Source organism: Mirounga angustirostris, unplaced genomic scaffold (genome assembly GCF_029215605.1).
Source record: "Mirounga angustirostris isolate CCGP_5_RB_7025 unplaced genomic scaffold, mMirAng1.0.hap1 SCAF_1, whole genome shotgun sequence".
In the NCBI taxonomy this organism is placed as follows: Eukaryota; Metazoa; Chordata; class Mammalia; order Carnivora; family Phocidae; genus Mirounga; species Mirounga angustirostris.
This window is the reverse complement of record NW_026991709.1, coordinates 65,616,176-65,638,862: the sequence shown is the minus strand read 5'-3', so window position 1 is coordinate 65,638,862 and position 22,687 is coordinate 65,616,176. Positions and strand designations below refer to the sequence as shown.

The 22,687-nt window shown below is 36.4% G+C and overlaps 1 protein-coding gene across 8 annotated transcripts in view; it reads left to right on the top strand.

The window, feature by feature from the left end:
* The window catches only part of POLQ (DNA polymerase theta), a 123,643-nt gene that overhangs the window by 99,610 nt on the left and 1,346 nt on the right, over window positions 1-22,687 (top strand). For 4 of the 8 annotated variants that reach the window (XM_064596716.1, XM_064596685.1, XM_064596654.1 and 1 more), the window contains 5 exons: window positions 1,073-1,257; window positions 3,702-3,813; window positions 7,643-7,767; window positions 19,526-19,679; window positions 22,438-22,553. In XM_064596716.1, the coding sequence (XP_064452786.1) occupies window positions 1,073-1,257; window positions 3,702-3,813; window positions 7,643-7,767; window positions 19,526-19,679; window positions 22,438-22,553 (692 nt within the window). The other 4 variants (XM_064596756.1, XR_010413357.1, XM_064596790.1 and 1 more) reach the window with 4 other exon arrangements.

Sequence of the window (22,687 nt, the reverse complement as noted above, 5' to 3'; positions counted from 1 at the left end):
TTAGTATGTTTAAGGTTCTTTTGATGGTGTCTGTGAACTGCTTGTTTATATTTTGTCTTGTTCTTGATTTGTAGCACTTTTTTTTTTTATAATATGGCAATGAGTCCATGGTAGCATCAGTTGCAAATATTTTCTCTCCTTTTTTTTTTAGCCATGATCTTTTAAATTTTGTTTTCCCATTATGTAATCCAGTCATTTCTATTACATAGGTAAACTCTCCTAATCCTGTAACTCTTCTCCACATATCAACCCCTTGATTGTTTCCATTGAATGTTTTTGTTGTCAAAGCAGAGCACATGTTTCTCTCCAGCCCACTTAAAATGTGCACACATTGCAAAACTGCTTCATTCATTCATTCATTCATTCATTCATTTATTCAACAACCATTTAAGGGGCTATGAAGTACCAGTACTGTGCAAGGATTTCTGAGAATGCAAAGGAAAATTAAGTATCCCATCCCTAATGGCTCTGTGCTATGTGGGAGAAGCATGAAAGAACCATTTTAGATTATGTGTCAGGTGCTGTAGAAACACTGAAGAAAGCACTACCACAGTGGTTTAAGGGGCAGAGGTCAGGGGTGGCTTTACACATATTACATATACTTGAAAGCTAAACAGAAAAAAAAACAAAATGGTCTAAGTTACAGAACTGAATTGTATCACGTTAAGAGCAAGATTTTAACTTTTGGGTACATAACCTTATAGTTCTTTTAATTTAATTTTATTATTATTATGTTCAGTTAGCCAACATATAGCACATGATTAGTTTTTTATGTAGTGTTAAACGATTCATTAGTTGCATATAACGCCCAGTGCTCATTACAACATGTGCCCTCCTTAATACCCGTTGCCCGGTTACCCTATCCCCCCAAGCCCCGTCCCTTTTGTAACCCTCAGTTTGTTTCCAGAGTCTCTCCTGGTTTGTCTCCCTCTCTGATTTCTTCCCATTCAGTTTTTCCTCCCTTCCCCTAATCTTACGGTTCTGTTAGATCTAAATTTCTGTCATCCTGCTCAATTATATAAACCCTGGACTTATCTTTGTACCAGCTTTTCTAAAATCATTTCTATTTCAGGTGGTTTAATATTAGCTGCTGATTACTCTCAACTTGAACTGAGGATCTTGGCTCATTTATCCCACGATCGTCGCCTCATTCAAGTATTAAACACTGGAGCTGATGTTTTCAGGAGTATTGCAGCTGAGTGGAAGATGATTGAGCCAGAGTCTGTTGGGGATGATCTGAGGCAACAAGCAAAGCAGGTGATCTTAGTGAACATGCTTAACATATATGAGAATTTTAATGATTAGGGTTCTAGAGGGGAGGGAGGTGGGGGGATGGGTTAGCCTGGTGATGGGCATTAAAGAGGGCATGTACTGAATGGAGCACTGGGTGTTATACGCAAACAATGAATCATGGAACACTACATCAAAAACTTATGATGTAATGTATGGTGGTTAACAGAAAAAAATAAAAAAATTTTAAAAAAATTTAAAAATTGCCTTGATCATTTTCAGTTGAGGAATGATTTCTCCATCTGTGGATCTTTCAAACCACATTCACCTGAGCCTGTCTCATGGCATTCATTATACTTTCCTTCATGGGGTCAGTAGAAAGAATCGATAGACGTAGTCTGAGAGGCTCCTTCATGTGAGGAAAGCCATCTACATTAATGGTAGATATTGTGGTGCTGCTAGTTGTTATTTATGTGTATGTGTGTGTATTTTAAAAATGTCCTTCTAGTCTGTAAACATATTTTCATCTTTTTATTTTTACAGGTGTTCTCTAAATGTTTATTGAAAAAAACTGAGCTGTGGATTATAATAAACTGATAGCTTTTTCGTTTTTTGAGGTCGTTGGTTAGCTAATCCACATATGAAACTTTATATTGTCCTTGGACTTTTCAAGTGGGTCCGTATGAGTTCCTACTCCTGTATGACTGTCATGCACAGAGAAAGTGAAAGGCCACATTTCCACCATTTCCTGGCCTCCATTGACACTGATACTTTTTTTCACCACTTGGCCTATGGGAAATCTGATGCCATTTTTGAGAGAGTAGGCTTGCTGGCTGAGGCAAAGGAACATCATTCCCACCTTTAAGATCCTGCTGTGTTAGTTTTGCCTTTATACTTCTAGTTACTCATGGCCGTGATTCTTGACTGGTTCGTTAGGCATGAAACCCTTCCTCTCGCCATTACCTCTTCAGCACCAGCACTTGGTTCTTCCACTCTTTAGAAAACCAGCTTTGCTCTCTCTGTTTAATAATCTCTGGGTCCTGCATTCAGCAAGAATTGAACCCTGGGTAAAATAGGTAATGTTCAAATATTTAATCTTCATAATAAACCCATGAAATAGGTATTTTATATTCCTATATACTCCATTTTATATAGGAGTAAACTGACGCACCAAAAGCTAGTAATTTGCTTAAGGTCATACAGCTATAAGTGGTGGAGCCAGGATGAGCTCAGAATGCCAGAACTTAGACATTCTGACTTTATAACCTAAGCACTCATCCACTGATGATATCTGCCTCTAGTTCGTAAGTTCTTGCATGATTTATGTAGTGTTTATGCTATACTCAATCACCATGCTCTGAACTGTCTGCTCCTTGGGTCTGGCGGAGATCTCAGCCAGTGCTATCTACTACCCAAGTTTAAAAAAAAAAAGAAAAGAAAGTGGGAGTCACAGTAAAATAAAATGTAGAAATACCAAAAAGGAAAAGGTAAAAGGAGGGGAAAAAAATCTTTCTCAATGTATTAAAAAAGACAGGGAAAGGATAAAAACTTCTGGCTGTTTTTATCACATTAAAAGTAGCTTGGAACTCTGATAATCATTTTTTGCAAGTTATCTTTTAAAATTATATTTAATGATATTTATATGTGCTTGCTTTATATCAGACAGTTTCCTGAACACTTAGAAGAAATAACTTGGTAATCTTCACAATTCCATGATGCAGGTATTACTATCCTCATTTAATGGATGCAGAAATTGAGGTACAAGACTTTAGGTAGCTTCTGCAAGATAATCCTGGATAAATGCTGGAACTAGGATTTAAACCCAGGCAATACTTATTATTAAATTACAGTTTCCTACTGACCTATTTAGACCATTTCCCTCCACTACTCCCAAAATTTCCTCAGGAATTTGTTTAACCCAATTGAATTCTGCAATTGTGGGATATCAGGTGGTGGTGAGGTGGAAAGCATATTTATTTCCAAAGAAGTATTCCCTGTTATCCAACCACGAAGCCTCCTCTTCCTGCTCTATCCTATGCAAGAGCCAGGAGAGGAATGTTTGTAATGCTTCTCTTTCCTGACTCCTGGGCACTTTTCTAAGCAGGAGTTAATGTGGTAGGAGTAGAAAGCTGCTCTGAAGACTACTGGATACATGACAAAGAGTCAGAAATAAATCTTCCCTTTTAAATCGCTAGGATTAGTTTCTTAAAACACACACATTCACATTTCTTCATGTTCTTCCCCTTCCTCCCCCAGCCCCAAAGTATTGTTAAAAGGCAGAAAAGAGAAAAGATGTTCACTGGATATCAGGTTCTATGAATCTAACCTACCAAAAGCAGATCTAATCATTTCTTTGACACACTATGAAATAAAAAATTTACCAAATTTCAATCTCCATCAGCTTTTTATATTTACAGTTTATGTAGTTATGACCTTTAATTTACCTACTGAGTGTGATGACTCCTTTTCAGATTTGCTATGGAATCATTTATGGAATGAGTGCTAAATCATTGGGAGAGCAGATGGGCATTAAAGAAAATGATGCTGCTTGCTACATTGATTCCTTCAAATCCAGATATACAGGTAAAGAAACCTTAAATATTAATTATCTTCTAGATACCATTCAATTATCTTGCCATATTAATTGAAAAAAATAGTGTTACAAAATTTTCTGTTAACATTTCTATTACTCGGAAGTTTTCACCAGGTATTGTTAATTAAATAACATCAACCTTATGATTATTTACTAAGATGGTCTTTTTTCATAAAAATAGAAACAGAAATGGAATAACAAAATCCAGTTGATGTATATGCTACTTTGTCATTGTGAACATACCATAAAATCTTGGAATTGTGCTATGCTTTAGGTTTAGATAGCTTTAATTTGAAACAGTAAACCATTGATTAAATGTACCAGAAACTATGAAAGAACAAGAGCAGTTTGAGTATTATTATTTTAAATTATCTTTTCCTTTGGCAATTTATTCAGGTACAATTTACATACAGTAAAATTTACCCCTTATAGATGTATATTTGTATAAGTTTTGACAAATGCATGGAGTCATATAACCTACGCCACAACCAAGATATGGAATCATTAACATATGGTCCCAGAAAGTTATTTTATACCCTTTGTAATCAGCCCAGACCTCAGTCCCCAAAAAAGAAAACTTTATTCACACATGACATGATCTTATACATAGAAAATCATATGAATTCTACAAAAACAACTATTAGAACAAATAACTAAATTTAGAAGTGTCTGACTATACAAGGGTTTTTTTTTTTTAAGATTTTATTTATTTATTAGAGAGCACGAGCGGGATGGGGGTGCAGAGGAAGAGGGAAAAACAGACTTCCTACTGAGTGTGGAGCCTGATGTGAGGCTGGATCCCGGGACCCGGGGATCATGACCTGATCCAAAGTCAGCTGCTTTAGCCCACTGAGGCACCCAGGCACCCCACCCCCCATACAAGGTTAATTTGTAAAAATCAGTTGGATTTTTGTATACCAGTAATTAGTGAATGGAGTAAAAATAAAACCATTATGATAACATCACAATACATGAAATACATGGGATAAATTCAACAGCATATGCAAGACTTTACTGAAAACTCTAAAATAATCCTGAGAGAAGTTGAAGAATACTTAGATAAATGTGAGGTTTACCATGTTAATTTATTAGAAGGCACAATATTATTATGATGGCAGTTTTCTTTAAATTGTTCTATAGATTCAGTTTAATTCCAGTCAAAATTTCATTAGACTTTTGTGTAGAATTTGACAAGCTGATTCTAAATTTATATGGAAATTCAAAGGGCCTAGAATAACTAGGAAAATTTTGGGGGTGGGGGAAGTACAGTGTTGAATACTAACACTCCCTGGGTTCAAAACTTAGTATAAAACTATAATAATCAAGATAGGCATAAGAGTAGACATGAAAAACAATGGGTCATAATAAAGCGTTCAGAAATAGACCTATACATATATGGTGAATTGATTTTCAACAGTTACCATGGTAATTCAGTGGAGGAAAGATGGTCTTGTCAACAATTGGTTCTAGAACAACTGGATACCAGTATGGGAAAAAAATGAACTTCAACAATTATCCAATACTATATTCAAAAGTTAGCTTGATATGGAGCATAGACTTAGAAGTAAAAGCTAAAACTATAAATCTTCCAGAAGAAAATAGGGGGAAAATACTTTGTGACATTGAGGTAGGCAAAGATTTCTTAGGTGATAATTACACTGAATTAAACATAAAAGATAAACATTGATAAAAGACACCATTAAGAAAATCTAAGGCAAGCCACAAAAGAGAAGATATTTGCAGTTCTTATTGTCTAATGAACTTGCATCCAGAATATATAAAAAAAACTCTTATAACCCAATGCTGAGAAGGCAAACAATCTAATAAAATAAAGGTCAAAAGATTTGAACAGACACTTCACAAAAGAAGATATATGAATGGCCACATCAAATGTTATCATGATTAGTCATCAGGGAAAAGCAAATTAAAACCACAAAGAGATACCATTACAAAAACGCTAGAATGGCTAAAATAAAAAAACATTGTATGTCTTTTACATTGCTGGTAGAGTTGTAAAATGGTACAACCACTTTGGAAAACACTATGACTCTTTCATATAGAGTGAAACACACAGTTAATTATGTGATCCTGCAATTTTACTATTGGGTATCTGTCCAAGAAAAATGAAAACATATCCAAAGAAAGACTTGTATGTGAATGGGATAGCAGTTTTATTCCTGACAACCAAATGTCTATGAGCAGGATCATGGGTAAACAAATTTTGGTATATCTCTGCAATGGAATACTACTTAGCAAAAGAAAGCAAGCTCAAATGAGAACATACAGTATAATTCAATTTTTATGAATTTTAAGAACATGAAAAACCAAGATACAGTGTCATAAAGCAGATCAGTGAGTTTGAGGCTGATAATGGGGAGCTGACTGTAAAGGTGATAAAAAATGTTTCATATCTTGCAGTGTACATTTGTTAAAATGCATCTAACTGTTCACCTAAAGTGGGTTCCGTCTACTGTATGTAAACTATACCTCAGGATTGATTTTTTTTTTAAGTTTTTATGTGAATTCCAGTTACTTAACAGACAGTGTAATATTAGTTTCAGGTGTACAATACAGTGATTCAACACTTCCATACATTACCTGGTGCTCATCACAGTGTCCTCTTTAACCCCCTCACCTGTCTTACCTGTCCCCCACTCACCTCCCCTCTGGTAACCATCAGTTTGTTCTCTATAGTTGAGAGTCTGTTTCCTGGTTTGCCCGCCCCCCCCCCACTCGCTCTTTCCTTTGTTTGTTTGCATTTTTAAAGGTGTTCTTTCAACCTCTGAATATTTGAGGGCCTCTGACAGGAGTCAGGTAAGAGAATTTGTAGAGATGTGGCCTCTTCAATTTCATCCTTTTCTTTGCTCTTCACTCAACAATATCACAGTAATTCTTAAACAGAAAAAGGTGAGAGCCTTAATTGCTTTCTGAAATTCTTATGCTGGTGGTTGAATATTACCAAGAGCTTCAGTTGGCGAAGTTTTCTCCCTTTCCTTTCATCCACAGTCTCCTCAAATGTCTCTCCTGTGCCAGCCACACAATGGAAATCCTCAAATGAGGGGTTTTAGTTAGGAGATGTTAGTGTTTATTATTTAGGATGAGAAAGCAGAGATTGCACATATGAATAAAGATAGATCAGCACAGTCTCTATACTTGATTGTGTTTTAAATACCATAGAGAAGACCTCTCTAACTCAGAGACAGGAATAAGCAGTGAAGACATTGACCTGCCTAGAACAACAGACTCACCCTGAAGATCTATAGGACATAATAATGAACCTATATTGCAAAGTATGCATGCTGGTATAGGGAATATGAATGTGTTTGAATAGTATACTATACCTAGTCTTTTTAAATTTTAAAAAGTGAGTTGTATATATTCCTAATGAAGTATTTATTATTCATGTATTAATTTCAACTAGGTCCTATTTAGATTATAGCTTAGATGCTAACAAGGAGCTGTTAGAATATTTTAAGCCTGGAAGTGATAAGACCAAGTAAAAGAAGATTAACACAATCAAAGAGCAGAAGAAGCCTGTGAAAAGTAACATGGAATTGCCTTAAGATCCTAGGTTTTAGTGCCTCTGTTGTTCTGGACTTTAGTTTCGTACTTTTTGTTGGTGATAGATTATGTCATTTCTAAAGTCCCTTTTGTTTCTGAGTCTACAAAAAGTGAATGAAACTTTATATGCAAGGTTTTGATGATGTGATATAGTGTGAAGAATCATGGTAGGGTGTTGGTATATTTCATTATATTGAAGCTAGTGAATGAGCTTAGGAATGGACTTTGGTTGTAAATATTTTTGTATTTTCTTTGTAGGGATTAATCATTTCATGAGAGAGACAGTGAAGAATTGTAAAAGAGACGGGTTTGTTCAGACCATTTTGGGAAGGCGTAGATATTTACCAGGAATCAACGACAACAACCCTTATCATAAAGCTCATGTATGTTGAAATGTCTGGATTTTTAACTTAATATTTTAATGACATATACTTTTTCCACAAAGACTAAACATTACTAACTTTCCTTTTAGGGATCAGTAGCCTATTAATTGGATCTTCTGTTTCACTAAGGACTTTGGAGTAATGGCACATGCCTGTATTTGCTGAACACAGTCCTTAGGAGACTAATGTAAATATGGGTTCACTTAATAATAGTTCAAATACTTTAAAGATGTTCTATTTCAGTAAACCAGTTACTTGTTAGTTTTGCTAATAATTTATAATTTAATTCTTACATTTGGTAATTGTTCTTTGTTTCAGATATCATATACCAGTTTGTCACATCACACCAAATTACCAATGTTTTCAGAGATTAGCCAGTCATTAAATGTGGTTCATTCATTTTTGGTTCATTCTACTGGTTTATTTGTTTTAAAAGCACTGGCTCAAGAGAGGTTATTAGGATATCCAAAATATTGAAAAAGGCTATTTTTAACACCATTTTAAGTATTTGTTGATAGTGCTCAAATTATGATTAAAACTCTGAAATCATTGGGATCCACAAAAGTATTCTGTGCATCTGAACATTTAAATTTCTATTATAGTCCACATCTTCCTATTTTAACTGCTTGTATTTTATCTTCTCCCATACTTTTGCATGTCAGTGCTCACTACACATGGTATGTATTGAAAATACCCAGTCCCATACTGCTAAACTTCTGTCTGGAGCTAGAAACCTTCAGAGCACTAATGCTCTTAGGGACCATGGAGGAATAGTTGGATTTTTGTTATTTCTTCACTCTGTAGCCTCCCATATATAACAGATATCAAGTATTTGTCAGGCTTTTACCATATCTTTAAATGAGTTGTCACTTAGGGGTAGATAATTTTCTACTGCTTAGATGGAGCCAGCTAGTGGAAGGCTTTTAATGGCAGGCTTAAAAATTTAGACTTGATGTAACAGGAGTTATATTTCTTGCGATTTACATTATGAAAAATGGCAGATAGAGTTATTATAAATGAACCATGTAAGTTTTTGAAAATTATTTAATTTTGCACCTAAAGATGTGAGAGTAAGACTTTTCATGCCAAATCCTTAGGAGGCAAAGTTCTGATTCATTACATTTTTGCTGAGAAAAAAAGAAAATTCCAACCCTCTGAATTATGAATAAACATAGGCAGATTTAATTTTTGGGTTTGGTTTGGTTTGACTCTTTGTTTAAACCTTTATTGTATTGAAAAATATACATAGGGAAAGTACAGGGAACAAATGTAAATTTCAGTAAATTATCACAGAGCTGCACCTGTGTAACCACTCAAGTCAAATAGAAAGTACCTTGATGGTTCCTAATCACCACGTACAGCCTTCCCAGAAATAATTGCTATCATCATTTCTAAGCCGATAGTTTTATGTATTTTTGACCTCTTTCTACCTCATGTGTATATATTCTTGCGCCTAGCTTCTTTCACTCAAAATTGCATAGCTAAGTCATTCGTGTTTCATTTGGAGTAGCTGTTTTACTATATTATAGTGTATTCTATTATGTGAATATATCACAGTTTATCCATTTTTCCACTGATGGGCATTTAAGTTTCCAGTCTGGGGTTATTATGAATCTTGCTGGTTTGAAAATTCTTGTCCAAGGTCCTTGGTGCACATATGTTTCCATTTATGGTCAGTAAAGACCTAGTCATAGAATTGCTGCTGCTTCAGTTTTAGTAGATAAAGACAAATGGTTTCTTATGGTGGTTGTAGCAATTGTCCTCTTACCAGAAGTGTGTGCAAGTTCTCTTTGCTCTGCATCCTTGCCAACATTTGCTATTAAGATGATATAATTTTAGCTATTCTGGTGAGTTTAAAGTAGTATCTTGTTAGTTTTATTTTGCATTTCCTTGAATACTAATGAGGTAAAGCAACTTAACAAATATTTAATAGCCATTAGTTATTTTTTCTTGGGAAAGTGCTTTTTCAAGCTTTCTTGTTCATCTTTTGTTGTTGTCCTTTTCTTTTTAAAGAGTTTATTTATTTGAGAGAGAGAGAGAGAGAGAGCACAAGTGGGGGGGGGGAGCAGAGGGAGAGGGAGAAGCAGACTCCCGAGCAGGGAGCTGGATGCAGGGCTCTATCCCAGGACTCCGGGATCATGACCTGAGCTGAAGGTAGACACTTACCCACCTGAGCCACCCAGGCCCCCCTGTCTTTTTCTTATATGTAGGAGCTCATTATTGATTACATGTTTGGAAGATATTCTCTCCCACACTGTTTGGCCTTTTCATTCTTATCAGTACTTTAGATGAGGAGAGGGAATTAATTTGGTTTATTCTTAAAATTTTTATTGAGAAATAACATGTGCCATAAAGGCTACAAATCTTAAGCATAAAGCTGGAAGTTTTACATGTGTATACCCATATAACCACAATCCTGGTCATGATATAGAACTTTTCCAGCACCCAGAAGGCTTCTTTATAGTCCCTCCAAATCAATACTGTCCACTTCCCACCCCAGCACACATAAAAAACTATAGGTTAGTTTTGTATGAACTTGAATTTTATTTAAGTGCAATCATACCATATGTACTCTTGGGTCTGACTTTTTTCACTCAGATATAGGTCTGTGAGATTCATTAGTGTCATGTGCAGCTGTAGTTCATGTCTTTATTTAGCTGACATTGTGGGGACATACCAACAATTTATTTATGTGTTCTAATATTAGCAGACATTTTGACTATTTCCAGTTTTTAGCTATCATTAATAAAGCTGCTATGAACATTCTTGTATGTGTCTTTTGGTGAACATATGCATCCAACTTCATTACCTTTAGAGTGGAATTGGTGAGTCATAGAATAAGCACATTTATACCTTTAGTATATACTGCCTAATAGTTTTACAGAGTGGTTATCCCAGTTAACATTGCCATCAGCTCTGTTTATCTACATTCTTGCCATTGCTTGATATCATTGGTCCTTTTAATTGTAGCCATTCTGGTAACCTCACTGTGATTTTAATTTGCCTTTCCCTGACGACTAGTGATGTTGAGCTCCTTTTTTGTTTATTGACCATTTGGATATCTTCTTTTGTGGAGGGTCTATTTAAATCTTTTGTCTTTTTTTTTTTTTTTTTGAGTTGTCTGTTTTTTAACTGATTTATGAGAGTCCTTTATATATTCCAGATATGAGCCCTTTGCTTATATGGATTTATCAGTCTTTTGTATTATTGTAGTATTTTCCTTGATCTGTTTAACAAAGTTTTCTCTACCCCAATGTCAAGAAAATATTCTCTAGTAGCTTTTTGTTTTGCCATATACATTTATATCTACAATCAACCAGGAATTGGTTTTTATGTATTTTGAGAGACTGAGAGTCAAGGTCTTTCTACCTCCCCACTCAAGGATATACAATTGTCCCTAACTATTGAAAAGACTGAGCTTTCCCGCCTCTACTTTTCAGTGCAACCTTTGCCACAAATTAGATTTCCAAATAAGGATGTGTCTGTTTTTGGGCACATTATTTTTGTCTGTTGTATTTGTTCATCCTTTAGACAGTGCCACACTGCCTTCGTGATGCAGCTTTGTAAGATGTCTTGATATATGGTAAAGTAAGTCTTTTTACCTTGTTCTTTTGTTTGTTTTTCAAGAATATTTGCCTATTCTTGGTTCTTTGCATTTCCGTATAAGTTGTAGAAGCAGCTTGTGAGTTTCTACACAAACACAAAATCCTGTTGGGATTTTTTTGAGATTGCCTTGAATTCATAGATCAAGATGGGATTAATGGACATATTTATACACTTGAGTTTTCCAATCCATGAACATGATGTATCTGTCCATTTATTTAGGTCTGTAGTTCTTAAATTCTCTTAATGTATAATTTTGGGGAAGAGATCATATATGTTTTTTATTAGATTTATAGCTAGGTATTTGAAAAATTTTGATGCTGTTGCAAATGGTATCTTTTTTTATTCTTTTCCTTCTTTTACATTTTCTAACCCTTTGCTGCTGGCACTTAGAAATGTAATTGTTTTTATTTTTCTTTTGTCTAGAAGCCTTGCAATTATTACTTACTAATCCCAAAAATTTATCTGTAGATACTTCTAGATATTCTATCTTCACAATTATCATTTGTAAAGTAGTTTTATAACTACCTTTCCAAACTTTATTCCTTTTATTACTTTTCCTTGACTTACCAGCTAGGGCATTGTTCAATATAAGTAGTGATAGTGAGCATCTTTGCCTCTTTTCTGGTCTCATAGGGAAATTTTAAACATTTATTACTAAGTAGAACTCCCCTTTAGGTTTTTTTTAATATGATTTTTTTAAATTTTATTTTATTATGTTATGTTAGTCACCATACAATACATCATTAGTTTTTGAAGTAGTGATCCACGATTCATTGTTTTCGTATAACACCCAGTGCTCCATGCAGGATGTGCCCTCCTTAATACCCATAACTGGACTAACCCATACCCCCACCCCTGTCCCCTCTAAAACCCTCAGTCTGTTTCTCAGAGTCCATAGCCTCTCATGGTTCATCTCTCCCTCTGATTCCCCTTCATTTTTCCCTTCCTTCTCCTAATGTCCTCCATGCTATTCCTTATGTTCCACAAATAAGTGAAACCATATGGTAATTGACTTTCTCTGCTTGACTTATTTCACTTAGAATAATCTCCTCCAGTCCCATCCATGTTGATGTAAAAGTTGGGTATTCATCCTTTCTGATGGCTGACTAATATTCCATTGTATATATGGACCACATCTTCTTTATCCATTCATCTGTTGAAGGGCATCTCGGCTCTTTCCACAGTTTGGCTATTGCGGACATTGCTGCTATGAACATTGGGGTGCATATGGCCCTTCTTTTCACTACATCTGTATCTTTGGGGTAAATATCCAGGAGTGCAATTGCTGGATCATAGGGTAGCTCTATTTTTAATTTTTTGAGGCACCTCCACACTGTTTTCCAAAGTGACTATACCAACTTGCATTCCCATCAACAGTGTAAGAGGGTTCCCCTTCTCCACAACCACTCCAACATTTGTTGTTTCTTGCCTTGTCAATTTTTGCCATTCTAACTGGTGTAAGGTGGTATCTCAATGTGGTTTTGATTTGGATTTCCCTGATGGCTAATGATGATGAACATATTTTCATGTGTCTGTTAGTCATTTGTATGTCTAATTTGGAGAAGTGTCTGTTCATGTCTTCTGCCCACTTTTTGACTTGATTATTTGTTTTTTGGGTGTTGAGTATGAAAAGTTCTTTATAGATCTTGGATATCAGCCCTTTGCCTGTAGTGTCATTTGCAGATATCTTCTCCCATTCTGTGGGTTGCCTCTTTGTTTTGTTGACTGTTTCCATTGCTGTGCAGAAGCTTTTTATCTTGATGAAGCCCCAAAAGTTCATTTTTGCTTTTGTTTCACTAGCCTTTGGAGAGGTATCTTGAAAGAAGTTGCTGTGGCCGATGTCAAAGAGGTTACTGCCTATGTTCTCTAGGATTTTGGTGGATTCCTGTCTCACATTGAGGTCTTTCATCCATTTTGAGTTTATCTTTGTGTATGGTGTTAGAGAATGGTCAAGTTTCATTCTTCTGCATGTGGCTGGCCAATTTTCCCAGCACCATTTATTGAAGAGACTCTCTTTTTTCCATTGTATATTTTTTCCTGCTTTGTTGAAGATTATTTTACCACAGAGTTGAGGGTCCATATCTGGGTTCTCTATTCTGTTCCATTGATCTATATGTCTGTTTTTGTGCCAGTACCATGCTGTCTTGGTGATCACTGCTTTGTAATATAGCTTGAAATCAGGCAAAGTGATGTCCCCAGCTTTGTTTTTCTTTTTCAACATTTCCTTGGCGATTCGGTGTCTTTTCTGATTCCATACAAATTTTAGGATTTTTTGTTCCAGCACTTTGAAAAATGTCATTGGAATTTTGACCAGGATGGCATTGAAGGTATAGATGGCTCGGGGTAGCATAGACATTTTAATAATGTTTATTCTTCCGGAATGAAAGCTGAATTGGTAGAATTTAAAAATGCTATCAATGAGATCCAATCTAATCTAGGTAATCTAACAGCTAGGGTAAGCGAGGCAGAAGAACGATTTAGTGATCTAGAAGACCAATTAATAGACAAGAAGGGAAAAGAGGAGGCCAGGGAAAAACAACTCAAAATCCATGAAAATAGAATCAGAGAAATAAGTGACACCATGAAGCGTTCCAATATCAGAATTATTGGGATCCCTGAGGGGTTGGGGAGAGAGAGAGGACTAGAAGATATATTTGAGCAAATTGTGGCTGAGAACTTCCCTAATCTGGGGAATGAAACAAACATTAGTGTCCTAGAGGCAGAGAGGACCCTTCCCAAGATCAAGGAAAACAGGCCAACACCCTGGCATGTAATAGTAAAACTCGCAAATCTTAGAACCAAGGAAACCATCTTCAGGGCGGTTAGGGGGAAGAGATTCCTTACATACAGAGGGAGGAACATCAGAATAATGTCAGACCTATCCACAGAGACCTAGCAAGCCAGAAAGGCCTGGCAAGACATAGTCAGGGTACTAAATGAGAAGAACATGCAGCCAAGAATACTTTATCTGACAAGGCTGTCATTTTGAATGGATGGACAGATGCAGAGCTTCCAGGACTGGCAGAAACTGAAAGAATATGTGACCACTAAGCCAGCCCTGCAAGAAATATTATGGGGGGTTCTATAAAAGGAGAAAGACCCCAAGAGTGATAGAGAACAGAAATTTACAGGGGCAGTCTATAAAAACAAGGTCTTCACAGGCAACATGATGATAATAAAATCCCCTTTAGGTTTTTAATAGTGCCTGTGTCCGATAAAGTAAGCTCACTTGTATATTTGCATGTAGGGCATAGAGTCTCTGTCATACCTGCTAAATTCTGTTCTTGTGGTGCAAACACGGTCATAGACAATACATAAATGAGTGAGTGTGATTGTGTTCCAATAAAACCTTATTTACAGAAACAGCAGCTAGCCTTGATTTGGCCTGAAGGCTGTAGTTTGCCCACATCTAGTCTAACTGTCCCTTCTTTGAATGTAATCTGCCTTTCTTCTCTAGGTTGCTTTCCATACAGTATTTTTCTTTCTGTCTCATTTCCAGCAGATTTTCTGTGATATGCCTAAGTATGTATGTGTTTTCAATTTATGTGCCTCTCTGTGAATATGCATGTTTAATTGATCCTTTAAGGGTGTTAGGACTTTTTCAATCTGTGGCTTGATATCTTTTATTGATTTTGGAAAATTCTTAGTCATTTCTTCTTTAATTATTGCTTCATTGCATTCTCTCCTCTCTGGGACTCCTATTATAAAATTTTTAAACCTTTTTAAAAACAATCCTCATGTTTAATATCCTCTGTTTGCTATTTTCCACATTTATATTTCATCCTGCTTAATTCTGGATATTTTCTTTTTCTTTTTTTTTTTTTCTTTTTAAAGGTTTTATTTATTTATTTGAGAGAGAGAGAGAGCCAGCATTAGGGACAGAGGAAGAGAGAGAAGCAGACTCCCTGCTGAACAGGGAGCCTGACACGAGGCTCGATCCCAGAGCCCTGAGATCATGACCTGAGCCAAAGGCAGATGCTTAACCCACTGAGCCACCTAGATGCCCCCTGGATACTTTCTTCTAACATATCTTTCAGTTTACTGATTTTGTTCTTCAATTTGCTATTGAACCCAACTGTTGAGCTTTTATGTTCTAAATGATATAGAACTTTTCCAGAACTCCAGAAGGTTTCTTTATGTTCCCTCCATATCAATACTATCCCCTACTGTACACACACACACCAAACTACAAAGAAGGTACTGTTTAAGTGCTTTAAGTTCTATTTTTTTCCTGGCACAAAGTGATGCTTTTTTTAATTGGAGTATAATTAATATACAGTGTTATATTAGTTTCAGGTGTACAATATAATGATTCAACAATTCTATACATTTCTCAGTGCTCAGCAAGATAAGTGTACTCTTAATTCCTTTTATTTCATTTCCCCACCCTCCTTCCCTCTGGCTGGCAAACACCAGTTTGTTCTTTTTTTTCCTTTACTCATTTGTTTCTTAAGTTCTACATATGAATGAAATCATATAGAATTTATCTTTCTCTGATTGACTTATTTCGTTTTGCATTATGCCCTCTAGGTCTATCCATGTTGTTGCAAATGGCAAGATTTCATTCTTTTCTTATGGTTGAGTGATGTTCCATTGTATAAATATACCACATGTTCTTTATGCATTCATCTGTGGATGGACAGTTGGATTGCTTCCATATGTTGGCTATTGTAAATAATGCTGCCTAAACATAGGGTGCATATATCTTTTCAAATTAGTGTTTTTGTTTTCACTGGGTAAATACCCAGTAGTGGAATTACTGCATATGGTAATTCTATTTTTTATTTTTTTGAGGAATCTCCATACTGTTTTCCACAGTGGCTGCACCAGTTTGCAGTCTCACCAATAGTGCATGAGGGTTCCTTTTTGTCCACATCCTTAGCAACATTATTTCTTGTCTTTTTGACAAAATACAACGTCCATTCAAAAAAAAAAAAAAAAAAAAAAGCCACTCTAAACAAAGTGGGTTTAGAGGGTACATACCTGAACATAATAAAGGCCATATATGAAAAAACCCACAGCTAGCATCATACTCAATGGTGAAAAACTGAGAGATTTTCCTCCAAGATCAGGAACAAGACAAGGATGTCCACTCTTACCACTTTTATTCAACATAGTACTGGAAGTCCTAGCCACAGCAATCAGACAAGAAAAAGAAATAAAAGGCATCCAAATTGGTAAGAAAAATGTAAAACTTTCACTACTTGCAGATGACATGATACTATATATAGAAAACTGTAAGACCCCACCAAAAAAACTACTAGAACTGATAAATGAATTCAGTGAAGTGACAAGATACAAAACTAATATACAGAAATCTGTTGCATTTCTATACACTAATAATAAAGTAGCACAAAGAGAAATTAAGAAAATGATCCCATTTACAACTGCACCAAGAATAATAAAATACCTTAAAATAAATTACATCAAGGAGGTGAAATACCTGTAATTTGAAAACTATAAAATGTTGATGAAAGAAATTGAAGATGACACAAACAAATGGAAAGATATTCCATTCTCATGATTAGAAGAACAAATGTTAAAATGTCCATACTACTCAAAGCAATCTATAGATTAATGCAGTCTCTATCAAAATACCAACAGCATTTTTCACAGAACTAGAATAAATATCCTAAAATTTGTTTGGAACCACAAAAGACCCCGAATAGCTAAAACAATCTTGAAAAAAAGAACCAAGCTGGAGGTATCACAGTCCCAGATTTCAAGATATACTTCAAAGCTGTAGTAAGTTATTTTTATTTTTCAGTTCTTGAGTTTCCATTTTGCTCTTATTTTATGGGTATTTGGTCCTCTGCTGAAATATTCAATTTTGTATTTTATATTCTTGAATATATTAAACTTTATTTTACAGTCTAATAAATTTGATCAGAGTTTATAGTCTAATAAATCTCAAACTTGTAGCCCTGTAGTCTTTTCCTATTGTCCTTTGTTTTTCTTAGTTTTCTACAAAAACAATTATATTGTCTCAACTCTTTGCTGTCCTGGTAATTTTTTATTGAATGTCACATGTTGTTTATGAATGATTGTGGGTATAATTTGAAGCTTATATGATAATGTTACCTTTGTTCAGAAGATTTACATTTGCTTTTGGCAGGAGACTAGAATGACCAACAATCTAGGATGACTTTGATCCAATTTCAGGAATAGAAATGATTTGAAGCAAAGATGTTAAGACCAGACTATTTCTAATTTATCTTTTTTCCTAGGGTGTTAGTTTTGGGGTGGCAACTTGATGGTTTACTAGTGCTCCTTCTACTTCTTGCCCCCCTGTTTGTTCCCCAGACACCTCAAGACCATCAAGCTCTGCTCAGAGGTTCTCTCAGCTGCATCTTCTGGAATCTATTGATTTCTTTGGGAGAAATGTGGCCTCCAATGCCAGGGTCACCTTGGTTTTCTTTCTCTCATAGCTCTCTAGGTTCTATAATTTCCCATTTCCTTTTTAACCATCTGATTCAAACCATCTGATTCATTCTCTATCCAGCTTTTCCCATTGTTATCAGTCGGAGGGTTGGTCCTAATGGCCTAATCTCCCATTACCAGAAACCTATGTTTTTTATGTACATGAAAAAGCCCTAAAAAAAAAGAAGGAAGGAAAGGAAAGGAAGGAAAGAAAGAAAGAAAAGCAAAAGCTAAAGCCCTGGTCATTAAGGGACAGAGGTTGTAAGACACGAAGCCCAAAGACTGCCAAGTTTTTTTTTTTGGAAGAGAATCAGGGAAATACAATATGATGAGAGTTAAGTATATATCTTACTTTTATTTTTATGCTTGCTTATGTCACAGTAAAAAAACACCCCAAAATTTCAATGGCTTATAATAAGAAACTTTATTTTTAATTCATGTTAGAGTTTGGCTCTGGGTTGACTGTGGCTCTGTTCCTTATTTTCTTCATTCTGGAATTCAGAAGGAAAGAAAAGTCTCTGTCTGGGATAAGCTTTTTTGTATGTGTGACAATGTTGGATAGCTCTTAAAATGCCGTAGATGGGGCTGTATGTCAATTTTATTCACATTTCATTCACCAAAGCAAGTCAAGGTCAATCTTTTCGGGTGAGTAACACTTGAGATCATGTGGCAGTGGGTGGGGCAGCAAGTAAGAGCAACAATAACACAGTCCACTACAAAGAGGCCTACGGTTTCAAGGAGAGGAGTTGGTAGAACTCTGAAATTCAGTCACTGTTTAAACAGTGACAACTGAATGAGTTTAGAGTGGATTCATCAGCATCTGACAAAACAATAAAAAAAAAAAAAGGAAAGTCTATCTCTTTAAGAAGTATTTACTATACTAGGAGTTGGTTGTAGCCCAGGTGACATGGAACTAGGCTCAAGTTACATAGATCCTTCCAGTGTGCAGACCCTTCCCATTTTCTGAGACCTTTTGGGACAGTAGATATGGTATTCATGGATAGGTTATACCTTGAATGTTAACCCAGATGCCCATCCTTGCTGCTTTAGGATGATCACTTTTAGCAGCTATGGTTGCCTGCCAAGAAGTTCATGGCAGCAGTAGTTTCGGGGAAGTGCTAACTTAATACCTAGGAATCTAGGGTCTGCATTTTTACTAGCAGCTAGTGATTGGCCCCAGCAGCCCATAAAAAAGCTCTGATTTGTACCAGAGGGCTCCAGATGCTCTGGGGCCAAACTCTACATAAGACCAGAAGCCACCGATATGGAGAATATGCTTGGAACATTCTATCTCACATCACAAAGAATGATATTCTACCTATATCTATTTAGGATTAAGAGGAATTGTATTTTAAGGAATAGCTCTTTTAGAGTGAAGTTTAGAACAACTAGAACATTGATGATATATGTTTATGAAATAATTTTGAGCTACTAAATACATTTTAAGTGTAATGTAGTTTTTGATTCCAGAATGTTGAAGATTTCTAAACTGAAGCAATCTGACCTTCTTCTATTTAGACTGTTCTCATGTGGATGATGGCCCAGAATCTAGAGCCATGGATCATTCTAATTGTTATTCTTAGGATACAGCTTAATAGTTGATGTCCTGGGTCACATCTTGGTCCAGATTTCCAGTCTGGTTACAGATGTGAGCACTGATCTGTGGACACTAAAAGCAGGTATGAAGCCATGTAGGTGTATCTGATGGAGCCCTTGTTATTGTTTTTCGAAGGCTGAGCGTCAGGCCATCAACACAACAGTCCAAGGTTCGGCAGCTGATATTGTCAAAATAGCCACAGTTAACATTCAGAAGCAATTAGAGACCTTCCACTCAACCTTCAAGTCCCATGGTCATCGGGAGAGTATGCTCCAAAGTGACAGAACAGGTTTGTTCATAAATGAGGACCCTGCTATAATGTAGTGAGATTAATTGTATCAGAAAAGAAAAAGGGAAGCATTTTATATATTATTTCTCAGCAGTTTTCAAACGTTTTGGTCTCATGATGTCTTTACATTCTCAGAATTACTAAGGGTCCCAAAGAACTTTTGTTTATGTGGGTTATATATACTAATATTTACCATATTAGAAATTTAAACAGGGAATTCAAAAACATGTATTAACATTTGAAAATAATAATAAACTCACAGTATGTCAGCATAAGTAACATATTTTCTTAAAAACAACTACATCTTTTAGAACAAGAAAAAATTGGTGCTGAATGGTTTTAGTTTACATTTCTGCAAGTCTCTTTAATGTATGACTTAAGAGAAGATACTTGGATTCTCTTATATATTTCTGCATCCAGTTTGTTGCAATCTCACCTGTCCTGTAACCTCTGGAAAACCCTCTTATACAGTCTTTGGTGATAAATGTTCCAGTTTGTGGGGGACTGATGGGTTTCCCAGGATATGGGACTTCTAGTGCTAACTCAGGATAGTTGGTTACTTTGCTGTGCACTTTGGAGAGAATGAGACTGAAAAAGGAAAATCACCTCTGAGTGTTATTATGAAAATAATTTGACTTTGAAGATACCTTGAAGGAATCTTAGGGATCCTCTGGTCCTTAGATAACACCTTAAGAACATGTTGATTTTCCTATTCATCACCTTCCGTGTTCTCGGAAATCTGGGAATATATACTGAGTTGACTTCCTTATCACATATATTTCTTTGCCGGTATTGCCATCTTTTCTTCTTATTTTCCTAAATTCTGTCCTTATTGGTTGGATAGATTATTTCTTGTTCTGACAAGTAGATTCCCTTCTCTGTTTGTCCCATGTCCATACTTTCGCTTTAAATACCATTTCAATGTGCTTGAGATTGCCAAACCATGACTCCAGGCAGGTTTTAAATTTTCCTGGGAGGAAGTTAAGAAGGTTTGGGGCATAAATGGGAAGAATCAACTGCTGGAGATGAGTTAGAAAAGCTAAGATCAGCTGTTTAGAATGGAATTTGCTATTTCTAGAAGAGACATGCTTATACATTATAGAGAATAATACAGTCAGTCACACAGATATAGATGTTCACTTACATACAAAACTACGTAGATATGAAGACTTATTTGCCCATCAAATGAGGATTATTAATTTTATTTTCTTACCCCCCACCCCCCAAATATCTAAGGCCACTCAATCAACATTTTGTGTGTGGCAGTGTGCACACACACACCACACTCACACCACACACACCTTCTCTCTCTAGAGAGAGAATAAATGATCAAACTTATTTGGGGAATAACTCTGTACTGTGTGCTTTAGAGGATTTGGAAATAAAAGTTATCCACCTCTTTTAAGTTTAAAATCTAAGGAAAGGAAGGGAAAGTGTGATCTGTGACTAAAATATTTACATAACTGTTCCCAGCAGAGTGATGCAGTGCTAGAATAAGGGTATAGACAATAACAGCCTTTGGAGTGGGTGGAAGGCAATTTGGGTATGTCACTGAGGATCACTTCCTGGACTCGTGCTGGGTGAAAGGTAGTGTGGTAGGTCAGCTGAGCCCAAGGAAGCAGCCCACACAGGAAACAGGAGGGTCATAGCCAAAGAACAATGGGAAATCAAGAGGATGAAGGTACGGTGACTGGAAAGCAGAAAAGCATCCTGATAACCAATGATGTGAGCTAAGTGGGGCCTGGTGGGGCAGAGCAGATTTCAGTCAGCTGGCAAACGGATAGATGCACAGCTGTTGCAGCCCTGGGACGGAAGCAGCTTGCCACAGCCTCATCTGCCTTTGCTCTCTTACCCTGTAAGAGCCACCTGTGAGGAAACTTAGGCTGCAGGTCATGACAGCTGAAGAACCCTCTCTGAGGGAAGCTCCAGATACTGAGGAAAATCATGTTTGTGCTGCCTGGAAGGATAGGAAATTTGGGTGGCAGAGAGGAAGGACTGCTGTGAGATATGGGCAAATGATTAAGGGCGGTTACTCTAAAGGTATTAATGTTGAACCTCATCCTAATGATCAGTGGGGGATAATCTGTACTGCTAGGCCCAGCTTGTTAGGAGATGGTAACTAAGTCTAATACAGTGGAGTTACAGGTTCTTTTGAGAATCTAGTGAACAATCATCTCCACAGAAAAATGTATAGATACAACTTCAAGGGATTCGTACAGTCTCTGAAGTCCTCATTTGGACCCTGGGTTTAGAATTACTTGTCGGCAGCATGAGGTCCAACTGGGAAAACACCAGTGCTACCACAGTGACACTTCTGGCCATAAAAAGATATCAGGGAGTGTCCTTCTTATAAACACTGCCTAACGACAATACCAGCTCACTCTCCTGGGGCAGGGATCAGGCCCCATACTACTCTGGTGCTATTACACAGAGAAGTTGGTCGTGAGGGCGCCATGGAAAGTGAAGGTGTTGGTTGCTTATAAGAAATAAGGTAGACGTCTTTTGGAGCAGAGTTCTTCAAACTCCATTTACTGACTTCTTTGTTACATTCCTCCTTTCTGGGAGGAAGTTGGTAGAGTTTTGAGTTTACCTGATAGGTGGGAAGTCAGCAAGTAGATATTTTCCTAATAGTTCTAAATCTTATGTGTTTTAATCTCTTAATTAAAATTCCCCAGAGTTTCTCAAAATCCCTAAAAATACTATTCTTCTATGGCACGGTGATATGCTGATCAGTTTTCCTACTTCTTTCATGGGGTAGGATTGTTACCAAAGAGAAAACTGCAAGGGATGTTCTCCCCAATCAGAGGAGGCTTCTTCATCCTTCAACTCCATGATGAGCTCTTATATGAAGTGGCAGAAGAGGATGTTGTTCAGGTATTTTTGCAGTGTTTGTGTCCATTTCATAGAACGCTAAGATGCTGTAGGTCAAGTTAAGATGTATGAGATTTTTGGAACCCTTTCCCATTCCCAGATGGCTATATAAATGTTGAGTCCATAAGGGTAGAGAA